Source organism: Phalacrocorax aristotelis, chromosome 1, assembly GCF_949628215.1.
Source record: "Phalacrocorax aristotelis chromosome 1, bGulAri2.1, whole genome shotgun sequence".
NCBI classification, from domain to species: Eukaryota; Metazoa; Chordata; class Aves; order Suliformes; family Phalacrocoracidae; genus Phalacrocorax; species Phalacrocorax aristotelis.
Window position 1 is genome coordinate 176330631 of NC_134276.1, and position 22583 is coordinate 176353213.

At 37.3% G+C, this 22583-nt stretch overlaps 1 protein-coding gene across 1 annotated transcript in view; it reads right to left on the reverse strand.

Annotated features, from left to right (window-relative positions):
• The window catches only part of ZDHHC17 (zDHHC palmitoyltransferase 17), a 74851-nt gene that overhangs the window by 39228 nt on the left and 13040 nt on the right, over positions 1-22583 (reverse strand). The window contains exons 2-5 of the mRNA XM_075080756.1: positions 16956-17059; positions 8212-8334; positions 1881-1958; positions 326-470 (exon numbers count right to left, since the gene is read on the reverse strand). Coding sequence (XP_074936857.1) covers positions 326-470; positions 1881-1958; positions 8212-8334; positions 16956-17059 — 450 coding nt within the window. The remainder of the gene's footprint in view (positions 1-325; positions 471-1880; positions 1959-8211; positions 8335-16955; positions 17060-22583) is intronic.

Sequence of the window (22583 nt, forward strand, 5' to 3'; positions counted from 1 at the left end):
ATTCGAAAATATTTGCTATCATTGTCATTGTTAATATTTAAAGAATAAATTCATTAGTAATAAAAAATGGTAAAAGAATAACTGCTAGAATTTCCACATACTACACTAGATAGGTATGAATTAAAGCCAAAGTACCCAGACCACTGTTAGAGGAAATTAAGTTAGTAGGTGGCACATCAATACTGTAGTAAAAGACATCGAATTATTTTTATGTTTAGTCAGGCAAATATATTGTACTTCCTGAATGACAGATATAGATTTCAGTTGTTTTCCTATTCTGATTTTGAGCAGAATCTATTTAAATATGATATTACTTGAAATTTACCTGTCCCTTTGCTATCAGGTAAGCAACAATCGAAGTATGTCCAAACTGGGCGGCCAAATGAATACAGCTACATCCTTCTCCATCAATTAGCGACGGATCTGCCCCATATTTCATCAGCTGTACAACCATGGATAAGTGACCCTGTCTGAATGCAACAAAACAAAGAAAACAAGCAACTGAATAAGTGCATACAGAGAAACCATTAAAATTTTATATTTGGATAGAAGAATTATGTTTAGCAGTTATTTACACTACCAGAGCTTCTGCACTTTGACTCATATTCTGAAAACAACAATTGTCATGATCTGATTCTGCAGCTGAGTAAGCAAACTCATTCACATGAGCAAATTCTATGCAGCCAATGCATACATCACATACAAGTGGCTGAAGTGTGTTGTATACCAAAAGGCCAGTCAACAAAAAAAATCGAAGTAATTAGTTTAGAAATCTAGTCTACTGTGACTTCCTCCAATCCACATATGAAACCTGCTATATTAAGAGATGTCAAACTGGCTATATGCTCTCACTTTTGTGGGGCATATGGTTTATCTTTCTACTATAATAACAGTAGTGAAATAAAAATAAGAAGGGAAAAAAAGGAAAACTGAGGGCCTACACTTCCTCCACACTACATTAAAAGCTTAAGCATCTTTTCGGCATAATGAGCATAGGCGTATATGTCTTGTTGATATGGTGCCTAACTGTCAGCATACAGTTTCTGACATGAGCAAAAAGACCTTTTCAATGCCAGAAGCAGCTTCGGACCATGCTTCACAGAACAACAGATTACAGCTATGAACACCAGGAAATTTAATAAAGCTTTTGTGCTATTAACACAGAACGCAGTGTGTGATATGTAACAAGAAATATACAAGCTAAAATCTTTAAGGTAGGCTAACAAGCAAGTCCTCATCTTTAGAAAAGGAATTATTTAGATACATTAAATGCTCTAATAGCTAATTTTATGTTTCCTTTTACAGTCCACAGTTAAATACATTAATATGGACAGTGTTCCTTTCCCATCTATTTCTAAGCAGTTGTCTGAAAGAGCAGCTACTACTCAAAGGCTGTCTTCGATTTTCCCAGCCATTCATCATTCTTGGACCATCTTCTACGTTGTAAACCAAATTTTACGTGCATCTTAAAACAAATCCACACACGTAATAGAACACTGCAAGGACAACATCACACAAAATTATTCCAAACCCCATCTATGCAAGTGTTGCTGAACTTCAGAAGACTAACAGAAGTAAGATCTCCAACATAAGAGTAAACTAAGGTGACTATAGACTCTACTTTTACTTTACCCTTTTTCCCATCATAGCGATCATCTTCCTCTACATCAGAAAGAGATAAGACAAAAACTGAATTATATGCTGAAAGTTCCTGTAGCTCAAACATACCACATTCACAGTGCGCCCAGTTGTCAATGACCGAGTTTAATTCTTGTGCAAACTAATCCCAGAAAACACAGCAATTTCATAAATCAGTCAGTAGCAGATTCCAAGTTAAGAAAAAACACAGGAAAAGAAAATTCTAGAAGACTTTTCCCCACCTTGTTGCCCAGTGAAGTGGGGTAGAATTTAAATCTCCTCCAAGCTGATCAACGATAGCACCTTTTGATATATAGTATCTGGAATAACAAAAATAGTAACCATTATTGCTCATCTTGGTTAAATATACAGGACACAAAGTAAGCATGTTTAATGTTTTGTGAAACAGGCAGTTACAGACCTGAAGATCAGAACCTTTTCTTGCCTTCAGACAACCATCCTTTTAAGAGGTCATGCATGCACATTCAATTTTTTGCCTTTTTGATGTTGGTTGGGAGAGTAGGGATGCTTCCTACTGTGTTTTAAGCGTGCTGCTATTTCCTAGTTTGATTCTAATGTAAAACAGAATAATTGCTATATATATAAGTACAAACTATCCTACCACAGAAGTGTTTATTAAAATTGATTCTCCCAAAATATTTAGGGGTTGCTGCATTAAAAAGAATTCTGAATTAATGGTAAAAGAATAGGCTGCTAGACAACTAGCCTATTTAGAGAATTGTGGCTAAAATGGCAAAGTTATATATAATTCAGCTTGCAGCACGTATCATGATTGGAATGGCCACGCTTAAGTGTTGAGCCAAGTACTAAAATTTTTGTATACTTCTCAACTGTTATTAATCAAAGGACAAAAACACCTGAGTATTTAAAAAATACATCTAAATAATGGGCTAGAAATTATTTTCTCCCTCATGAACATTTATAGAAAGATGAGCTACCTGTAGGAACAAAGCAAGTTACCCATATTTAACTGTAGCATTTTGTATTCATAGTCATTTGTACCGTTTCTGTGAACTGTTTCCTTGCTGTTTTATATCGGACACTAAGCTGGTAATACTACTTTTCCTTTGTGAAAGAAAATGCACACCTTACAAAGAAATTCGTGTTTTTAAGAAACATGCCTTCCCAGAAGGCTTCTAGCTCTTCATTCACTATTGTATAAGCCAGTGGAAAAAAGTTACTACTAACGGACCTTTGAAAAGTACTATCTAGCTACAGATTCCTAAGTGCTTGCACATTTCAAGTACCTGGGCCTGCAGATTTTTCACTTTCAAAATACCTGTCAGGTATATATGAATCCTGCTGTCCCACCCACACAAACTGTCCTTCAAATCCTCAACACTGAGTTTCTGGCACCTCAACTTCCTCTAAGTGTTTCAAGACATGCCAAGAAGAAGGGCAACAAACAGAACAATTTGAAAAACATTACGCTATGTAACTACCTTCTTTCTCTTTAGTGGTTATTGGTTCACAGACTGAAACTTCAAAAATAGCACAAAAGTTACTTTTAGGAACAGAAAATGCATTAGATAACTATGTCCGCACTAAAAACATCTAAAGGAAGTCGCTTTAGACAGTTGCTTTAGACCCATCAAACACAATGAAGTGCTTCAGCAGCTTGCCAAGGTCGCACAAACTGTGGTTTCTGTGGCAAACAAGATCCCCTCTGATTCAGGACAGTCCACTCCACTGGCCTCCAACAACAAAAGAACAAAATTGCAACATCTCTCTGCTGAAGTCAATCTTTTGGATTTCTCGACGACAACAAACAAAGATTTTGTGAAAGTCTTGGTCCCGTGTAGGTGAAAAGACAAGGTTTATATAAGGTAAAGGGACAATGTGATTTTGTTATTGTGAAGCGAAGTCCAACTACCACTATCAAAGAACAAATTTGAAAAAAACACTGAGAAGCTATTCAGTCCACCTTGGGAAGGACTTCCCAAGGAAATCTTGCCTAAATAAAAGACAGCACAGAGAAATTCACAGTCAAAGCTTGCATCCATCTCGCTGATGTGACAGCCACTCATGGAGAGGTGAACATTAAACAGATTGTCTTCATTCAAACACTGGTCCCCGCAGAAACACAGAATATGTTCAGATTCTTCTGAGCAGCAGTACTGCTTACTGGTTAGTATGTTTTATTTAGAAGAACTTGCAGATTGACAACTGGGAAAAGACAAGGCGGCGATCTCCTGCCAGATGGCTCCTTGAAATAACATTTTATGCTTCTTTAATCGTGTTCTTAGACTAAGTTGAGATTTATCACTGCATTTCAGTTTCAGTACACATAAATCGTGAGATTTTCCTGCAAAAGTAGACTGAGAACTTGATCTCCTTGTTGAGGTAGATCTTGCAGAAGCAATTTTGTGCTTGGTGAGAACGTCCCTGGAGAAAGGAGGAACTGGGTGATTCTACCCTCAGTGAGTCATCTAAGCTTCCACACTGGAAGATGCCAGGTGTGCAAGTCCTATTTAAGCAATCTACTTACATTCAAAGCAAGCAGATCTGATAAGAGGTCACCTTAAGAAGAAAATACTTCCACTGATCTCCACATTAGGATCACTAAGTCTTTGCCAGTAATTTGAAAATTGCCCCAGCTTGCATTCAGTGCTTGTGGAATCAAAGTCCATGCATTCACTGTTGCTAGAAGGAGGAAAAGTAGAAGAGAAATCCTTGTCTGGAGAAAGTTCAACACAGGGAATGGAGAAACATAGCCAGTAGGTAACAGGCCAATTTTTCATTTTTACAAAACTGAATTGAAGACAGACCAATAGATCAGTGCCACAATGAAAAGAGAATTATGCTGTGCATGTCTGACACTTATCCCTAATCCTACAGAAATAAGAAAAGGTTCTGTAGTTTTCCTTATAAAATAGCAATAGGCTTCACCAGTATCTACACTGAATCTCAAGTCTCACAACAGACAGCATGAGGAAATACTAAAAACAAGAGAATTCTAATTCTAAGCCTGCACTCTCCACAGATTAGCTGCTAAGCTATTTCATTTGGAAGACCTTATATAGTCAAAGTAAGCAAGGTATTGAGATCTGGTATCATGGGAGCAGATCACTCACACTTTGACTTCATCTCTGTGATACCAAGCTCACTAGCCAGCACATTTAACGCAATTATCCATTGCACAAAACGGGCACAAATAGCAGACACTTAGGGAAAGATGTGATAGCATCAAACAAAAAGAAAAACTCAGAATAATTTCATTTGAAGGAAATAGAGCAATCCAGTGTCTCACAAAGGAGAGAGTGAAAGCACGCACAATATGCTGGGCAATAGAAACTAAAATAAATCAAGACCCCCTAAAGACAGAGGAACCTGGAGCGTAAGAACTGCATGCATCAGGAGGAATGAATTTTACATGCCATTAAACACATTAGTAGTCACATGCACTGTAGTAAACAGCAGGAAGAAAATGCAGTGGGGTATGTCACAGTGGTAGAGGTGCATCAGAAAGGGACAAGAGCTTTGACATATTGTTGAGGAAAAAGGAAGCATTAGACAGACACATTAGATTTAAGAACATTCAATTGTCAGGGCTGATACTGAAATAACTTGAAAGAGAAATGGCTGGTACAATTAAAGTTATGTTGAATTAAAATTCTCAGAACAAGTTTCCAGCACTCAAACGTAGGCGGAGAGATCTCCCTAACATATAATAAAGACTTAACTAGAAATTCAGATACATATTTAAGCAGATACTTCCACCTATCTGAATCTGACATTTTGATTCTGCACCACCTCTAAGTCCAATATAATTGCTATAGCAGGAACTTTTTAGCAACGCACTTGGAGGAGAAATAAAAGGTAAAACACAAACCACTTGCATGCTCAAGTACTTCTTTCACAAATTTGGCTTCAAAAGAGGACTGATGGGGAATTTAAAATTTGGGCCAATTTTACTCTGTGAATAAAAGAAGGTCCCCAAACAAATTTTTGGGGCAGGTTTTTTTTGTTTGTTGGGGGTTTTAGGGGTTTGTTTCTTGTTTTCTGTTTGTTTGTTTTTTTTTTTTAAAGAAAAAGCTGCAGAATACATAAAATGCTGTGAACTGAAGTATTAGGTCATAATCAAGTATCACACAGGTAGACTCACTGCGCTATGAAGCTAATGCAGAAACTATACATGAACTAATACAGAAACATTATCCACAATATAGGCCTATTTTTTCAAATGCCTCAGGTCATACTGATGTTTTTAAATTATGATAGTTGTCTCAATACTATTCTCTTTTCAGACCTTATAAAGACATATCAAATGAGATGGAATATCTGTAACACAAATGTCTTCCAACAACTCAAATAAGATTAACAATTTATTGCATGTAATTCATTGTGCATTCAACATGGATTACAAAAGTGAGCTCAAAATATGACAACTGCTTTTAGAAGCTGTACTTTTCTTAAAGAAAAACATCTATCTGAAAAAAGTTACACATTGCAGTTATTTCAGAGCAAGTTGTAAGAAAGACCCAGGACAACAAAGAAGGAAAATGGAATGAAAAGGAAGAAAACAACAGAGTCTAAAATGTACTCTCACAAAAAAGGTTATTTAGGCAAACCAGGGTCCTGCATCACTTTTGCAAGTCTCTAAGTCTCTCTTTCAGTGTGCCAGAGAGCACATTGGTTGTAATGAAAAGAAGACGCCAAATGCAGAATTATATTTTCCATGATAAGCTTCTACCCACAATAAAGACGTAAAACCTGTTGGGCTATCTGTTTCTAATAATAAAGAATGTATTCAGAAACACTGAATTATTTCAGAGAATCATTTAGTTTGGGAGGGACCTTTGGAGATCATCTAGTGTAACCATCCCTGATCAAAGCAACTAGAATGTACCCAGTTGGGTTCTGAATGTCTCCAAGGGAGGAGAGTTCACAAGCTCTATGGGCAACCTGTGCCAATGCTGTCACCCACACAGTAAAATAAGTGTTTCCTGATGTTCATATGGAATTTAATGTGTGCTTTAATTTGTGCCCGCTGCCTCTTATCTTGCCCCTGGGCAGTACTGAGAAAAGTCTGGCTCTGTCTCCTTTACTTCCTCCCATCAGGTATTTATATACATGGGTAAGATTCCGGGTATTACATTACCAAGTATCCCAGGTACTTATATACATTGATTAGATCCTCCTTGAGGGTCTTATACACATTTACAAGATAAGCCTTCTCTCCTCTAGGCTAAGAAGTCCAAGCTCCTGCGGCTTCTCCTTATGTCACGTTTCAGTCCCTTAATCACCCTTGCGTCCCGGCACTGGACTCACACCAGTATGTCGGCATCTTTCTTGCAACGGGGAACCCACAACTTCACACCCATGTTCAGCTTCAACAGTTGAGTAGAGAGGAAGGGTCACCTCCCTCAACATGCTGGCAATGTTTTTCTTAACGAGGCCCAGTACACCATTGACTTATTCTGCTGCAAGGCTGCACTGCTGGTTCACAGTCAGCTTCCTGTCCACTAGGACCCCAAGGTCCTTCTCATCAGATCTAAATCTGTATCTATTTAACCTTCAAGAGAACTGCATCAGGGCACAGAAAGTCCTTTAAAAACAAGAGGAGAAACATGAATCTGAGATCTTCTAGAAACTCAAGACCGGGTCCGATGAAGTTGCTGGTGATCAACATGCATGGAGAGAACATGCCTAAATGAAAATGTTTTGCGTTTGTTTGCATGTGTTAAGTACACACATTCATTAATAAGAACTGTTTTGAAAAGTGGGCTGATTAAGGATGTGCAGTTTATGTCAAATATTCTAGAAACGTGCTGATTCAATAGTATTTTGTGGATTTAGATTTAATTGCACGTACTTAATTCATCATTTTGTTACTGGTAGAGACAAAACCCAAATATTCTGTGCACACTCATGATTTGTAAAACAACAAGTACTAAGAATTATCTCTTCAGAATTTAAGCTCTCCACATTCTGAAAGAAAATGTTTTAAAACATAGTCTCAAATATTATACTCCAGATTTTATAAACTGAAAAACAAAAAAATACCCCAAATCCCATAGCTCCCACTATTACAGTCTTATTACTTGAAAGGAGAGGTTAAGTGATTTATCTGTTGCAGCAGATGTGTTTTAAAACTGAAGAAGTTATTTAAGTTAGAACTTCTTGAAATGCTGAATGAAGTAGAAATTTCCCCTTGCACCATGTTAATCTTGCTTATTGAAAAGCATTCTCTACCATCTATCATCAAATTTCCCCTTGCCAAAAAAGAAATTTGGTATTTCGGCAAGTATACCATAGTATAAAGAAATTGCACTTGCAGCTGAACAGCTGTTCCACAGTTTTATCTCATCTGAGAAGTGTTGAAGCTTGACTTCTGGACATCTAATAGGTTTTGTTTCTGTTAACTGTGTCATCAAACCATTGCTGCCAAAATGCAAATTACATCTTTTGACTACTCCCCCCGCCCCCAAATTTCAGGACCAAAAATTCAGTTTTTAAAAGAATTAAGATTATTTAACACCTTAAAAAAACAGAAATCAGCCTTTTTAAGGACATGATTGGTTTTCACTTAAGTTAAAGTGCAGTACATACTTCACGAGATCTATCCTGTTGTTGATTGCAGCCCAGTGGAGAAGCGTTACATTTTCTTTGTCCGGTTGTCGTACATCGTAACCTGCTTCCACCAACTCTCTACATCGTTCGTATATTCCATACCTTGAAGAAGAAAATAAGATTTTTTCAAAGTCGTTACCTTGCATAAAAATGCATTTGGCAAACTCCATGCTTACAGTGACAATACAAAAGCTTCAACAGAAGAGAAATGAAGCAGAAAATTTATTTTCTGTTTCTATATGATTACAGATCTCTTGCAACAAAAGTTTCCACTGGCAGAAGTTATTTCAACCAATTCAAGGTTTTACAGATAATTTGTCTCCACAGCAAACTATACATTAGAGCAAGGCAAAACACAGACAAGTATTAAACCAAATATAAATAAAACTTCTCTTCCCAGGGACTCTACTATGTTTGTTTCTCCCACCACTTCTTCCTGTTTCCTGAAGACCAAAAGAGCTTAGCCAACTGATTTGACAATATCTTCCGAAAATTCTGATGGCGAGATCATCAGATCATTTACAAACACTAACAGAGCTCAAATTTTCATCTCAGATAACAAACAAATAGCAATTTGTCTGATGTAAGTTAGTATCATCTGCTTTTTTATACTACTCCAAAATTCTATACTTTAACATGAAATTCTTTAATTAAGGATGACTTTTAAATGTGAGTTACCTTCATTTGAAAAAAGAAACTCTGCATACATTTTGGAAGTTGAAACAATTCAGGAAGCATAAACATCACTTAGGCATCTAATGTAGGACTAACTCCAACATTAAATCATATTTTTCTTGATGCTTACATTGTTTTACCACCTATTTTTAGTGGCAATAAAAGAAATGCAGAAAGGCAAGTAAAGATTACATTTCAATGTCTGTACAACCCACAGGGATTTCTCAACTCTCAAGGAGGAGACTGCTGTGTGGGCAAACCTTGAAATCAAGATCAATGCCTCGTGACATCTGACTTCTGCTAGAGCAGAATGTTAACAGCCTCTCAAAGTTGTAATTTAAGTAAATTTTCCATACGCTCCTTCTATGCTCTACTTTCTGCAGAAGAGACAGCTTTAGACAACTTAAGGTTCCTTTGGCTCCACTTGATCCGCTTGTGTAACTGATGCCAAGACCTCTTTTCCAGGGTAGTTACCATTCTTACTTTTCCTTTCATATGTCTGAATGGATCCTTAATCTGGACAGCACTCCCATAGTGAAGCCTCAACTGACTCCAATCAACAAACCTCAGGAATGGTTTCCAAGCCTACCACAGGCTTGAAGCACGTAAATTAGTTGGACAGTATCAAAAAACAGAAGCACTAGACATAACAGCCTACTTATATCACGTTGTTTTCCATTTCTTAGGAAAGTTGCACTACAAATTACAAAAAATGCTAGAAATTACTGTCATATCTGTAATCTTTCCAAACACTGTGAAAGAGCAGAACAAAGCCTATTGCATGCAATACATACCAATTGGCAGCAAGCCTGTAAAATTTGGTCCCTCAGACAGAATGAAAAAGCAGTAGTCACGAATAATTTTGATGACAAAGCTTTGTTTTTATCAGTTGGCAGGAGGTGTGGAAGAGGAGAAGAGTTTTGGTTTACGAAGACTTAAAAATATGCAGCCCGCTAGACACGATACACATACTCAGACACGCATAACTGCCAGAAAAAGTGATAAGGTTCTAAGTCGGGCCAATCCCGAGGTGTGCTGTCTCCCGAGGCCCCATCTGGATCAACAGTGTGGCCTGACAGGTGCCTTTTCCAATGGCTTAACACATACCGTTCCTGACTTTTCCCACCCCAGTTGAAAGGGCCATTGAAGAAACAGGCTAGGACTACTAGAGGCAGGTTAGCCAAGAACAAGGAGTGAGAAGACACAGTAGAAGAGATGGGGGAAAGCAGGACTTCTCAAAGCAAGACAACAAATTCTGATCTTACTGCAGTACAACATCACACTAGCATATTACAATATCTGGAGGTAACCTGGAAAGTGATTCATACACAACAGCAAAACATCCTTTTGTTGACAAGCTGTTCTACTCAAGTCAGCTGTTATGACAACCCTTCCTGCTGTATACAAGCCTGCTGCCTTTATTTAAACAGCTAGCTGAAGCTGTAATGTAAGAAATTATTGACCTACAGCCCTGCTATTAGGTTGAACAGTCACCAGCTAAAAACGTGTACTGCCTGAGGCTGAGTTTAGCTGACTCTCACCCTGCTTAAATAAGTAGTAGTACACAATGAGCAGGAATTGTATTAATAAAACATTCTAAGTTATTGGAAAGACACGAAGAACAAGAACACAATAATGATAACTTCTATAAAGCATAAGAGGCAATCATGTAAACCTTTCATGCAGTGGATTAGTATTTTCCTTACATGTACTGGTTTTGGCTAGGATCAAGTTAATTTTCTCCACAGTAGCTCCTATGAGACTGTGTTTTGGATTTGTGACCAAAATGGTGTTGCTAACACACCCATGTGATACTGCTTTCTGAAGAACTTTGCTCAAGAGATATGAAAATGAAGGAGAGCTACTGCTGAGCAGTGCTTATGCACAGTCAAGGCCTCTTCTGCTTTTCATGCTGCTTTGCCAGCAAGTAGGCTGGGGGTGCACAAGAAGTTGGGAGGGTACATGATTGAGACAGCTGACCCCAACTGACCAAAGCAATATTCCATTTCACATGACACTGTGCTCTGCATATAAATCTAAGGGAAGGAGGAGGAAAGGGCACATTTGGAGTGATGGTGTTTTGTCTTCCCAAGTAACCGTTATGTGTGATGAAGCCCTGCCTTCCTGGAGATGGCTGAACACCTGCCTGCTGATGGGAAGTAGTGAATTAATTCCATGTTTTGCTTTGTTTGCATGCACAGCTTTTGCTTTACCTGTTAAACTGTCTTTATTTCAACCCACGAGTTTTCTTGTTTTTAGCCTTTCGATTCTCTCCCCCATCCCACTGGAGGGGGAGTAAGCAAGCAGCTGCATGGGGCTCAGCTGCCTACTGGGGTTAAACCACAACATTGCTATTGGTCAGCTATGATAAACTGTTCAATTGATTTAGATGGGTGCCCTATCAAGTTAGCAACACAACATAAAATGAACCTACTTGAAAGGTTCTACTTGAAAATTAACCTCCCTGATCACTGCAGGGGGTTGGACTAGATGACTTCTAAATGTCCCTGCCAGCCCAAACCATTCTGTGTAAGTCACTTCTGATATCTAGTCAAGTTTCTGTTAGACCATGCTACCAAGATAGCTCTAACCAAGCAACACTGGCACAGTCTTTGGGGGTGGGGTAGGGCAGGGGTGTGTTCTTTGGGGTTTTGGTGGGGTTTTTTTGTGGGGCTTTTTATTTTATTTAAAGCAAATCTCTAGTCTTACAGAACATGTGATGCTGCTTTCTGAAGAACTTTGCCCAAGAGATATGAAAATGAAGGAGAGATATTGCAAGCACGTGAATTGACTCTGCAGCCTGTTGAGTCAGAACACTTGCCAATGCCCCTGCAGAAGCCCCAATAGGATGCTCTAATTATGCTCCACTGATGTTTACAAATACGACCCTCTAGGATTCGCCCATATGCTTCTGTGAAGCTCTGGGCAAAGACTACCGCATGGGATCAGACACAACAAGGACTTGTAGGAATGGATTCCTTCTCCAGGCTTAGCATCATAGACTTCTCCTCCTCCCCACTGGAAGGCAAACTGCAAGTCACAGGTACTTCCTACCACTTGGCCACAAAATAGATCATGAAGTTCTGCAATAGAAACAGAAAGAAGAGTCTTCGCAGGAAAATGAAATGCTTTCCAAAAGTTATACTGAGAATGAGGTATATAGCAATTTTTTAAGTCACCATGAGTTTGGCTGTTCCCAGCAATTTATTTTGGTATGTTGAACTCAATCATAACTGATTACAAAAGATGTAACACACAAGTTAGAATCTAATAATTTTTCAATTTATTAAATTGTCACAAGAGGACTTAAGGATCTAGACAGACAAAATGTGCCTGGCAAAAAAGGTTAGGAATTTACAACAATTTGCTCTTCTTCCTGGAAACAGCAGGCTCTCTACAATTAAATAAAACACTGAATCTGATGCAGTCATGGTTTCTTGAGCTCTGTCCTAGAACTGCACTATTCTTCTCTCACATGCTACCTACAGTCGTCTTCCATCAACTTCCTGCAGCTGACTTCACCTCGCCTCCTCCAAAGGTTCACGACACACTGTTAAATTACAGAATGAGAAAGTCACCCATTTCAGACACTCAGCGTAATTGTGCTCATAATGTTGTTATGAAGGGCTCTATGCTCTTCAAGGAAGAGGAACGGAGGAAAGTATTCAAATCCTCACGTGACACTGATGTATCAACCTAATAAATGTTCAGCATCTCGGCGAATTCTAGAGGGTGATGCTGTAAACGTCAATATGGAGTACAGCTAAAGTGTATTATTGAGCTTGCCTTGTTCGGAAAGAAACGGGACTAGTTCTTTCAGGGCAAAAATACCACTGTGCAAGCTCATTTCACTATCAGTGTCTCTAAGCTATTTCAGTAGCTAACCTGTAACATTTTATTTGTCACCACAGGTTGAAGATATTCTGAACTTAATACATCCAAGAAGAGTACCCTGGAAGCCTTTTGCATTTTAAATACATAATCCATTTTTTAATCTTTTGTCTGCAAGCACATCAACTCTTGGAAAGACACTGCCGGCTTTGCTGCATGATTAACATAAAATTTGGCCACAATACTAGGAAGGAATCTCTCTTCAGTGAGCACATCACCATGCCAACAAACAGTAGGTAAGCCAGGAGCTGACTCCCTCATCTTGCTGCCATTGTAACTCCAATCAAAGCTGTTATAACTGGAAATGCCATTATTAGAAAAATGATCTTTTTTATCTTTTGAAGTCCCATTCCTACGAATGATGGTGGTTAAATACTATCAAAGCCTTTCATATGTTCATGGGTTTTGTGTTAAACACTAACACAGTTTTGTTTTCAACAGCAAAGTGATAACTCAAGAGCTGCTTACTGAACTGTTAACATCACTGTTGAGAGCAAGAGAAATTTGGCTCTTGCATATGTTCCAAAGCCTCAAATTGTCCAGACAGTTGTGGCTATATTACTACTGTGATTAAAAAAAATCCCACCCTTCCTCAGGAACTTCAGATACATTTCAGTTCCAACAATATCATCAAACTCCATGGGCACAAATGACTAGGCATAAAGAATGTGTACCTGTGTCACAGTCTGCCCATCCTCTCCTGGGAGCAGCTGAAAAACAGCCAGGAGAAATTGCCACTTTGGCCAACCCTTACCAATTTGAATTATTCCACATGTATCCTGTTGGTTTTTTTTCTTATCAGTTACCCTATGAATGATGAGAAATAGCGAGAAGAAAGCATGTTCAAAGGTATCCAACAATTTTTTTCCTAAGCAAGATTCAGCATATTTCATGCTGCACTATTTCACAATGCACACAACTTCATTTTGAATGGTCTCAGTGAATGCAACTAACAAAAAAGTTAATTTTGCAGTAATGAAATCATAACACTTGAGCACCAGAAATCAATCTTCCAGAAGTCACAAAAACACTTGTTAATATCATTAATGTTCATATGGGTTATTTAACATACTTTCTGCGTAGCTGGAATTTGCTCAAGTTCACTACAAGCAACTGAAAAATCACAACACAAGGATTAATGAATGTGTCTCAGATTTTGTTCTCCTTATCATAACCCTTCACATACTTCTCTACACATCAGCACTAGCTACTTTCCCTTAGTTCCATGGCTTAAAAGATTTAAAACAGACCAAAGATAGCAACTTTAAGTTATTACGTTAACACAGTACCCTTCCCAAGACCCCAGCCTTGGACGATGCAGGGCTACTGGTGCCAGAAGAGATAGAAATAAACATACCCAACATGTCTCCATTAAATTTCACTTTTAAATCACTTATGACTCCACTCCCCTGCAGCTCCAGTGAGAGCATGGAATGATATCACAGAGGAATGAAAACAATCCGCAGCCCACCCTCTGATTTTGTAGAGGCAGAAGAAATTGAAAGACTTTCTATGCAGTTACAAGTGAAGTACTTATTAAGTATTACCATGCAAAGTTCCTCCACTGCAACAGCAAATGCAAGAATGGATTTTTTTTTTTAGTACTGCTTTGAAATAGATTTTCCAACACATGAGTAGCCTGCTTCTGCTTTCAGAAACACAGTGGAGAATTTATATGAAGCAAACTGAATTTCACTACAACCACATACAAGATGCCAAGAGATCACACACATTGTAACACCTGCAGGATGACGGGCTAAGACACTACTACTTTTAACACTACCTGGATCCCCTTCAACATGTTTATAACAAAGCCAGTGAAAAGTGTTCTTTATCTCAATAGATATTAAAACCAAACCCTATGATTTTTATTCTAGCACAGGTTCCTGCAAAATAAACAGAGAGCCAGCCCATTTTTGGTATAAAGTATGCCATGGCCCTCACGTCTGTGGGAGAATTTATCAGGAACATAATGGGAAAAAAATACAAATACTGATAAGCTCTTTGCAATGAGAACATCAGCCGAAACACTTTTTCTATACAAAGTTTTCATTTGATTGTAAGAGGTTATTAATTTGTACCTCATAGTGTATCAGCATGTTAATTTAATGTGTCCAATCAGACACAAACTAAGAAGGTACAGCACACAAGCAGTTCAACAAGATATGAAACAAACAAATACTTCTGGAAAAATGTGTGGAGCTTGCAAGCTCGTATTCTTCCTTGCTGAAAAACATAAAAGCAAATGCATTATTTTACTAACATTGTTTTATTTCTCTGTAATCAAATGCCACTAAACTCGGTATGTCAAAACAGAATTCTGCAGTCAAGCAGCATATATGAAGTATAGATGAGTTTTAAATCTTTTCATCGCATTTTTCATCACCACCTTTAAAGTTTAAGGACCTATGATCCCCATTTTCATGTATGTTGAAACAAGTGAGCAGATATTTTAATCTAAGTGAATATTAATTTTTGAGGACAAGTGGTAGAGGATAAGATACCTATTCTTCATACATATAAAAAAGAGGTCATATTTCTACTAAAGTGAATAATTACATCATTTTAATAGGAACTGTGTATCTTTTTAGTAACACTGAGTTTAATATATTAGTAGCATTACTGATTTTATTGCAAGCCTTATGATATTTGGTGGGTTATTTTCTGCCTTCAGATTTTTCCTTTAAAGATAACTGTTTTGCATACCATGGCCTTCAAATCCTAGTAAATGCTTAAAATAAAGGTGAGTTCTCCCTCTAGTCAGGGAAGGGCTGTCTGGATACAACTACTTGATCATATACACATGTTGACAGTCCTCCTTCCCTGTGATATTAACAATTAGGGGTATGATATGAAACTATAGTCCTCTTCGGTGAGATGTCATCCTCTCTGTAAATCACATCTCACCATGACTGCTAAGGCACGTAATAGATAACTCACGGCCCTGTTGATTCTTGTTTGAGGAGACTAGAAAAAAATTGTAACTCAGTTGAAAGCATCGATCAGCCCAAATTTGAGGGCTAACAGGGACAAATATGTTTTAGGGTTTCAAATATGCAATGAGCATACAAGAATGGAAGCAGGTAACTTGCAAAACCACTTGTGCTGTCATATTTCCATGCTTTCAAGAAACAGCTAGTTTAATGCTATGCCAATATTTTCATTTCTAAAATCCCCTAAAATGAGGATTATAGGTTGTAGTATTACTATTAAAGTATTTAGAGCAATCATTGCAAAGTCAGTCAACATTTATGTCAGGAAGTTAAACACCTCAACTCAAAACAAGAAGTGATGGGAAGTACATATTTCCTCAACCTAAATGCGGCACATGTCACATGCAGAGCTGCAAAGCTGCTTTCAGTTGGAGAAGATGCCTTTTAGGGGGAAAAAAAAAACCCACCACACAAAAAAAAAAAAAGAAAGAAAAATGTTCTCTTAAGAATAAAAAAGCAAATAGCTCAGCAAGATAGACTTTAGGCACCCAAATTAACAATACAAGAAAAATAAAAATCTTACAAAACTCTCAGCTCACTGAAGAAAGGTGACAGTGGTGGTGGTTTCTGAACAGTAAACAGCAGCAAGCTAAAAAGTAGTGTCACGACAACTCTTCAGGAAATCTTGTGAGTTAGTATGAACTACAGGACTGTGTAGAAAACAAATTTGTATAATTCATCTGCATTAAGAATGCAATTATTAAATTTGCACACAATTTGTTCCTCAGCAATAAACTCAGTTTCACAGCAGCGCTAAAACTGCAGAATGAGAGATGAAGGAATTTAGAGACACATACCTTCTCACCTATAGATGATGCCAACAAATCAAGGAATCCCTCATGTTTGCGTATCAATATTGCCCACTTACCTCTTAATTATCACCTACAGAAAATAAACAGTAAACAGGAAGACAACCATGCCTCCTCTTCCAAAAATCTGTCCAGCAGCCACCTATATTTATAACTTACCATAATTCTTTCCACATATTTCCATACAATGTTCATAAATTTGTCTTAACAGTAATTTGTAGAGTTCATTCCTGAAACCTTCCACTACTGTAACTACAAATACAGTTCATCTTTGACTTTATGCAAATAAAAAAGTTCATTTTACTGGTTTTTAACCAACACAGACAAAACTGATAATCTATAAAAATAAACTTACTGTGTGGCTTTGACAATGTCCCAAGTGCTGTAATCATCAATGTGGCTTTTCCGTCCAAGAGATTCACTATATCCATGGTTGTAATGGCTTTGAGGCTTTATTTCCTAAAAAAAGACAAACTTGCTCTTAGAACACCAAAATCAGCATTACTAAAGTTCCTCAGAAAAAAAAAACAACCCATGCACAAAACTAAAACCAACACCCAGTTCAATATACTGTAAAGCTACCGAAATCTGAGGGTGGTAAGGTGACTGGCCATGTTTTTTTTGCAAAGCAGGCCACTGTATTCCCTGCTATAGATTTCAAAGACCTTCCAGACAACACCACTTGTAATAGCAGAGTTCTGCCAAATCCTATGCTGGGGTGTTTTTTTTTAGAATGCTAAACAAAAAATAACAGCTATTTCTTGTTTGGTTGGTTTTGGGTTTTTTAAATTTTATTTTTATAAGTGAAACATAGCACAGCTAAAGAAAGCTACTGGCCACAAACTGACATAGTCTCACTCTGCTACTACAAATAAATGTTAAACTTCAACTAGCAGTGTCAAATACCTTCTAGAAAATAAATAATTGGGAATGATTAACAACAATGACTAGAACCTACTTATACTTTATTGATTCTTCAACTCCAGTCCCAGCTTCAGAAGTGATCTATGTATGTTTAACCTATGAGGCTCAGAAATAAATGGCATGACCATGACACATTCTTCACCAGATACAGCTCCCTACAAACTTAATTCTTTTGATGAAGGGCAACACTTCAATGCTTAATGCTTCCCTTGGTGGAGTTTTTATTAAAACACTGTATTGACATATCCCTAGGGCAGCAACATACCATTTTTCTTTACAAACTGCATGCATGTGAAAGTTCAGCTCAGCAAGCTGAAATTGAATGATCAATTTTATACAGCTTCCAGACAATTTTCCATTTGTTACAAATATTAACTATGGATGCTGGTAATCAAATCAGTCATAACAGATTTTCCTCATTAAAGTTATTTTAATGGTATTTTTAGCCTAAAATTAATTCATGTGTTACGTGTATCTTTTAGAGAGATAAAAGGACTTAAATCTGAAATCCATGTTTTAAATACCTATTTCTAGATTTCAATATACTGAAGTGCCACTTAAGCAGAAGTCTAAAAACTTATACCAATTATAACCTTGGAGTACACTATCAAGAAGGTAGCCTAGTTGCAAATCCCCAAACCCTCAGTATTAATTTCAAAACCAAGTAACTGCAATAAAGCATATTTGTATTTGTTACAAGCAATTTACATATTTTAGACAGGAGAAAAAAATAAAATTAAGAAATTCTAATGCACATAGTACAATTTAGTACTACAAAATATACTTGTCATTTACATAGTTAGAACATTTGTGACATTTTATACATTAAAAAACCTTTCAAGAATTTCAAGTGTTTAAAGCTTTAAAAACCAGAACATAGTAACACTGAGAACTAGTGCAGTGAAAGTCTTATTTCAAAATAGATTTACTCTTACACGTAGACTTTTCTTCAGGAAAAAAACATTTTTCAGTTTTACACAGTACCTAAAAGATCAGCAGAGAACATCTTTTCTTGAGCACAATATTATTTTGTGGCATTTGGGTTTTTTTCTAAGCCTGAAAACCTAACTAGATTAACTAGTTAAGCATTGCCAGCCCAGCAGGAAGGCTGGTCTGCAGCCATCTCTACAGAAGAGACCAACCTAAAAGTGTAACAGGATATCTGCTGTCACCCAAATCACATGTTACAGCCAATTCACTCACTCTCCAGAAACATAGCTTCACTTTGTATTTGAAGAAGGCAACAGCATAACCAAACCCTTTTTCCCCTAGCTGCTAGATAAGCCAGAGTGTTATCTGGAATAAATATGCTGAAACAGATACCAGCTGTCATTACAACTGCAAAAGTAAAAGTATAAAAATATAAGAACATAAATTCATTATTTTGTGCCATATGATTTTCTCTTTTCCATCATATTAGAAAAAAAGCAGGATTTATACCATCTCTGTTCACCAATTATTACACCACACAATTGCAGTAGGATTTCACATATAAAATTGGTACGCTCAGACACTGAAAAGCTAAAGGATACATCAAGTAGGCAGAGGCCAGAACAAAAGAAATTCACTGTCCTCCAGGATGAGGAGATAGTAGTTCAATGTATTTCTTAACCTTCCACAGCCGCTGGAAGTAGAAAAATTATCTCTTCTTGTTACCTGACAATTATTAAAAGCAAACTGAGAAACTCATGTTATTTTTCAGGCAGATGTTAATTCACCAGGGAACGCTACTTCTCTTAAGCTGCATCTTCCTGACCACTTCAGGCACACAAACGAGGCTTCCATTCCCTTGAGCCCACACTAGCTGGTCAAAAGAGCTGGCCATTTACAAGCAGTGTAAATTTATGTCAGCCTAAAACGACCATGAAACCACAGCCTTCTGATACTAATGTTTTCACAAAAAGCTTTATGGGAATACAGCAAAATCTTAAGTATTAATTATTCATAATGTAAATTCAAAAATATGAGAGATTACATTCCTTAGCCCCTCCTACAGCTTATCTACTACTTTTACTAAGGACTTGAAGGTAATGACACTATCCTTAACTCTTAAGAAAAAAAAATGTAATCTCCTTTGGTACTGATAGCATCTCTGAACTACCTTTTTCTGATGAAACTTTCGAATTTTGTTACATTAATGCAAAATAGCCAAAGTGATTAAAAAGTTAGATTTGAGGTGATGGCAAATATGACTGCCTAACACAAAATGACTAAGCGAGAAACAATCCTTACGCTTTTTGCCCCCAGTACATACATTATATTAAACAAATGGATTGTAACTGCTAAAGACTTATGACAAATATAAACTTAAAGTGAACCCTATGTTGCCCGATTTACCAAGAAAGTTGAGTTTGTATTTTACATTTCAAACAGTAGAAACAATCCCTAAAATTCTCAAAGGTATATGAACATCACAGCCTCCAACATCATACAACAGAGTCTTCTATCCATAGTGTTAACTGTGGAAAAAAGGATGACTTTAGATTTGCCTGAAAAGAAAACACAAATACTGCTCACTTTGGGAGTAAATAATTTAAGACAAATTCTAAGAAAGTGTATCGAATCTGAATCCTTACCCAATACAGTCAATCCTCTGCAGCCTGGATGCAGACTTCCTAAACTTAGAGTCAAAATTCATCACTTAGTATTATCCACGTAGCTTGACAGTTGCATGTTGGCTCATGTAGCATGGCACTGATAGTAGCCAGCATTCTACAGGATACAACTCTTCATCTGGCATCATACATGCCTTGTTTATGACTGTGATCTGCAGAGCAGCTTTTCGGTTCCTAAGTCAACAAATGGCTAGGAATCAAGATTAAAGGAGAACCTGGATTTTGTGAATCACAGCAATACTTGATTCACCCAGTGACAGGCGATTTGGACCAAGTTACTGCAAACAATGCTCTGACATACTATGCTTGGCTGACAAGGCAAAACATGAGAGAGGGGCAAGTCAGCTGCTACAAACAGAAGAGAGTCTCTTCATTCCTAAAGAAGTCTTTTTCAGGGTTCTGAAAATCCTGTGCAGGGCTAGGGCACCATACTACAAATGCAGAAAAGTAATTTTTCCTAGTTATTCTAGAATGATTTTGAAAGAAATAATGAAAGACTAACGTTAAGAGAATCTAATATGGTCTCCACTGTTTTAGCTGGGCAAGTTACCAGTAAACAGGTAAACATCTGATAGCCTGAAGTAGGAGACCATTATAAGGCCTACAACAAGTGAATCCAAAACAGGCATCTGCTCAAGATGTTATCTCAGAGTCTACCGAACACAGCTGACAAACACTTTCCTTGGACCTTCAGCTTTTGAGTTTGCAGTCCCTATCAGCCTTAGGCATTTCAGAGAACAATTTGGTTATTTATGTCTCTGTTTATGAAGCCTACTAGTCTGATTAAACATTGACTTACCAGGAAACTAAAACTGTGTATTCAACATAGCCTTCCCAGATGTCATGGCTTGTGTATACCAATATCTAGCCAACAGAACTCAACTGCTGGCCACCCCTGCTTTTACAAAGGCTATATATATAGCAATGGAAAAAAAACAGAAGTAATCAGATTTCAAGTGACTTCAGCCAAACTAGTACAACTTTATGCCTGACATGTATTTGGTCCTATCAATACAGTCACTTCAAACTGAAGTGCAAAGCTCTCCTTAGGTAGTTATTCAATGCACAGCACTGAAACCCAAAAGCACATTCTTAAAACTCATACGGAAGTTCAAATGATGTCCTTTTTAAAGAAAAAGTTCTGTAATTGAAAACCATAATTTCTAATACTACAATATAAACAAAAAAATGTTTTCTGAACCATCTGTTGCTCGAACAATAAAAGAGTAAACAAATTCTTCTCTGTATCTATCTAGCCAATGGGCAAGTTCTGCCACATGCCTCTGTAGTTATCTGGAAAGTAAGAATCAGGAAAAAACAGGTATGGTGATTGTTTCATTTGACTACACTACACTGCCGCAAACATAAACTGAAAGTAGAGAAGATCTTCAAATGACATTATGGTGAGTAATTCTTCCATCTCAAGGACTGCAACAATATATTTAAACTATTACAGAGTTTGTAACAAGGACTCAGAAGTAAGACAACCTAACATCCAAGTGAGAAAGCTAAGCCTAAATATGCAAGGATTTCAATTCTGTCACTTAGTAAAACTTGTATAGACACCAAAACTCCTTGTAAGCCTATACATGCTTGCGCATATTCACCCATTATAAGCTTAGACATGGCTTAGAACAAAGCCATGCCAAAGCTTAAGAACTAGCAAACACTTAACCTTTCCATCACCTTCTTCAGCAAGATTTGTATTTTTAAATGTTTAGCACTGTAATTTAAAAGACTGCTCTTTAAAAAACTGTGGATATTAAACACAATCTCTCCATGCACATTGCTACTGAATACAATGGCTTTAATGCAGCCATAACCATCAAATGCTGCCGTAATACATGCAGGCACAGCTCTCAGTCAGCAGAAGGCTACCTGAACAAAGCTGCCTGAGCCCAGGCATCACACATCCCCTTCAGCCCCAGCAGGGCCAACTACAGTGGCGTTACATCACGGATGAGTTTGCCCAATGTTAGTAGATCTGCATTAGCAGCTAAGCGAGAAAGAAATCCTAAGTACGGCATTCAAACAGCATCTCTTTTTGGAACTTAACAGAAGATTAAAACACACAAAATACAAATTACTTCCTCCAACCTGTTGGACAGAAGAGAAAGCTTAAAAATCCTATACTGATCTAGATTACTTGACCACCATTATTAAAGAGACAGGAATAAGCATTTAAAAAAGTGAAAAATTATTTATATCATGTTTACATCATGCCTTTCACAGAACTTTGTGTATTGTCAGCTTCACTGTCACCACTTGGCTTTTAAGTTCTCACCTAAAATAGGAGAGAATGAATGTCCTCTAAATTCATACGCCCTCGCACAAATTTTAGGAAAACAGCAAGAATCCTTGAAACTACTATGATTTTTTTGAACATATGACAGATTGATAATAAAGTAACAACATAACATTTTGAGCCTAGAACATATACCACA